The sequence below is a fragment of the Acomys russatus genome, unplaced genomic scaffold (assembly GCF_903995435.1).
Source record: "Acomys russatus unplaced genomic scaffold, mAcoRus1.1, whole genome shotgun sequence".
In the NCBI taxonomy this organism is placed as follows: Eukaryota; Metazoa; Chordata; class Mammalia; order Rodentia; family Muridae; genus Acomys; species Acomys russatus.
This window is the reverse complement of record NW_026131776.1, coordinates 23,295-26,505: the sequence shown is the minus strand read 5'-3', so window position 1 is coordinate 26,505 and position 3,211 is coordinate 23,295. Positions and strand designations below refer to the sequence as shown.

The following is a 3,211-nucleotide window of genomic DNA, read 5'->3' as shown; positions in this document are numbered from 1 at the left end:
ACTCTCAGACTCACTAAGTCAAGATTCATAAATCAAATCATTTTAAATCCCAGAACACAGGTTTTATTCTCTTCTCTTTCTCCAATATCTACACACATTTCAATCAACCAATTTTATATTTCAATTGACATACAATATTTGCACATATTTGTAAAGAACAAAGTGATGGTTTACTCTATGTGTATATTGAATAATGATCAACTCAGAGAAATCAGCATATCCAACTATTAATCGTGTTTTTCTTTTTGAGATTCTAATATAGTTACATTTCTCCCTTCCTTTTCTTCCCTCCAAACACTCATAGACCTTTACATGCTTTCTTTCAAATTCACAACATAGTCTTCATTGTTATTGCATGCATACATGTATATACTTATGTATTTCTAAATATACCCTGCCCAGTCTGTATGAGGTTGTCTTTTCAGATCTAAGAGTTTATCACTGGATCAATTGATATGTTCTTGCCTGGAAAAGACAAAGATTTCCTCAGTTACCAATGGCCCTCTCTATAGGGCTGAGACCTCATTGGCTTTCGACCATCCAATTTGGCGTTACCGTTGTTACCATGATTAAGAGAAAATTTGCAAAAGGGTGGGAAAGATTTTGCTGTGAAAAACAAATCCTGGAGTTTTCATGGAGAAAACTGTGGGCACTCTTTTTCAAGCGCTGCCCAAGACAAATGGTGAGGGCATGGGCAGTAGAACTCGTAGACGGATCATCTCATTTTACCTGGGATGGGTCATGAATGGACACAGCTGATGTCAGAAACGGGATGAAAAGTTCTAAATCTGGGACTGGAGTGATAGCTTAGTGGGGCTTTCTGCTCTTGCACAGGACCCATGTTTAGCTCCCAACACCCACGCGGTACCTAACAACTATCTCTAATTCTACTTTCAAGATCCAAGCCCACTTCAGGCCTCCACAGAGACCAGGCAGCCTAACAGGCAAAACATTTTTACACATAAAATAAACAAATATTTTTAACTTAAAATTTTGAAGTCACTTTCTGTCAGATATGGTATAATTGAGACTAGCTGGGCTATGGGGAGCTGGAGTAGAACCGATAAAGAGAGAGGGGAGGAGTATCTAGGGAGACACTGAAAGGAACATTTGACAAAAATAAATGAGTAGAGGTGCTCAGGATAAAGAACCCCACTACAGGATCCACACGTGCCAGACCACTGTTTGGGTTGCCCAAAATATCCCTTCATGGCACAAAACCCAGACAGGATTCTTCCACACTGAGTGGAAAAGTAAAGGATACTGTGTCCTTTACAAGTGCTGTGGGTATTTTTCCTGAATGTCATGAAAATATGTGTCCATCTTGTTCATAGCAATTATTCCTTTAATGCAGCAGTAAAGAAAAGGAATTGTAAGTGAATGGTTTTCATGCTGCCTAAGATGTCCATAAAAATCAGAATCAAAGTCATTTAGGATTTAAATTTTTTAAATTTCTTTCAAATATAAAAATGATTTTCTATTTTTCCCATTACTTATTAAGAGTTCTAAAGGTGGCTGGGAACCTCATACACCCTCCTCAGCAAGTTTTGGATTCCCTGCTTGATCTCCCTGGTTCTTACCCCATAAACAATGGGATTCAGAGCTGGGGGGATGAGGTGATGCAGGATGTTGAGCAGGATGGGAACATCTGGGGGTATCCTCTCCCTGGCCAGGTTAGTGATGACCAGCACCAGCAGGACTGTGCTGAAGAAGAGGATGAGGATGAAGTGGGAGCCACATGTGCTCAGGGCCTTGGCCACGGCTCCCTCGGCTTTGATCCTGAGCACAACGTTGAAGATAAAAGAGTAGGAGATAACAATGAGGATGAGGTCAGAGCCAAGCAGGGTCCCAACCTGCTACAAGCTGGTAGAGCTTATTGAGGGTGATGTTATCACAAGAGAGTTTTGACACAGACATGTTGGTACAGATGCAGTTCTTGATGATGTTCTGAGCACAGTACTTCAGTCTGGCAGAAAGGATGGGGACAGGGAGAGAAAAAAGGGCACTTCTGCTTATAATGAAGATGGCAGCTCTAGCCACAAACTGGTCAGTGATGATGGATGGGTACTGCAGAGGCTTGCAGATGGCCACATAGCGATCATAGGCCATGACCATGAAGGTGCAAGACTCCATGGTCAGGAAACTGTTCATGACGAACATCTGGAGGAAGCAGGCAGAGAAGCTGATGGATTTGCTGTCAAACCAGAAGATGGCCAGAACCTTCGGTATGACAGTGAGGCAGAGCACAATGTCCAGCAGGGACAGCAGGCTGAGCAGGTAGTACATGGGCTCATGCAGAGAGGCCTCCATTCTGATGGTGATGAGAAGGGTGGCATTGGCCCCCATGGCCAGGAGGAAGAGGAGGCTGAGGGGCAGGGACAGCCAATGCTGCCAGGTCTGGAAGTTAGGGAAGCAGATGAGGAGGAAGTCAGAGACAGGAGCTTCAGAGTTGTTGCCAGATAATGCCATAGAAGAAATGCCAATCAAGCTAGAAATTCAGAGACTCATATATATGATCATAGAAAATATATGTTCCATATAGAGGAGAGCTCAAGTTTCCATCATGCTTGAACCTGTCCCAATGAAGTTTTAAAATCACCATCATTATCATCATTACTTACCAAAAGGCACTGTGCTGAATAATTTATACCCACTAATTCATTTCCATCTTTGAAAAATACTGAAGGCATTGGTTGTCAGTGAAAGGCATCCAAAATCAACCTTGGCTTCCACAAGCACACACATGGGCAAGCATATCAGTGCACACACACAGACACCACACACACACACACACACACACACACACACACACACACACACACACACATGCATTCTTTCTTAAAACATTTTTTAAAAGAAAATCATTATAGGCTGGAGTGATGGGTCAGAGGTTAGGAGCACTTGCTGCTCTTTCCAGAAGTCTGGAGTTCAATTCCCAGCAACCACATGGTGGTTCATAACCATCTATAATGAGATCTGGTGCCTTCTTCTGGAATGCAGGCATACAAGTAGTCAGAACACTGTGTGCATAGCAAGGAGAGTGAGGAGGGAGGGAGGGGGAGAGAGACAGAGAGAGAAGAGAAGGATTAAGCGTTTTTTATTTTGGCCATTTCTTTTGATCAGTGGGAGCAAACAGAAGAAATAATAAATAAGTCTTTCAAGACATCACAATACAGGAGGTAAACTTTAAACCCCTTCCCAGATCTAGCCA

General features: G+C 42.6%; 1 protein-coding gene across 1 annotated transcript; it reads right to left on the bottom strand.

Annotated features, from left to right (window-relative positions):
• Positions 1 to 1,505: 1,505 nt before the first annotated feature.
• On the bottom strand, positions 1,506 to 2,469 carry LOC127186468 (olfactory receptor 56A4-like). The gene is given in 2 exon segments (XM_051142821.1): positions 1,506 to 1,847; positions 1,849 to 2,469. Coding segments are annotated over 2 exon segments (963 nt in total).
• Between the last annotated feature and the right edge of the window lie 742 nt (positions 2,470 to 3,211).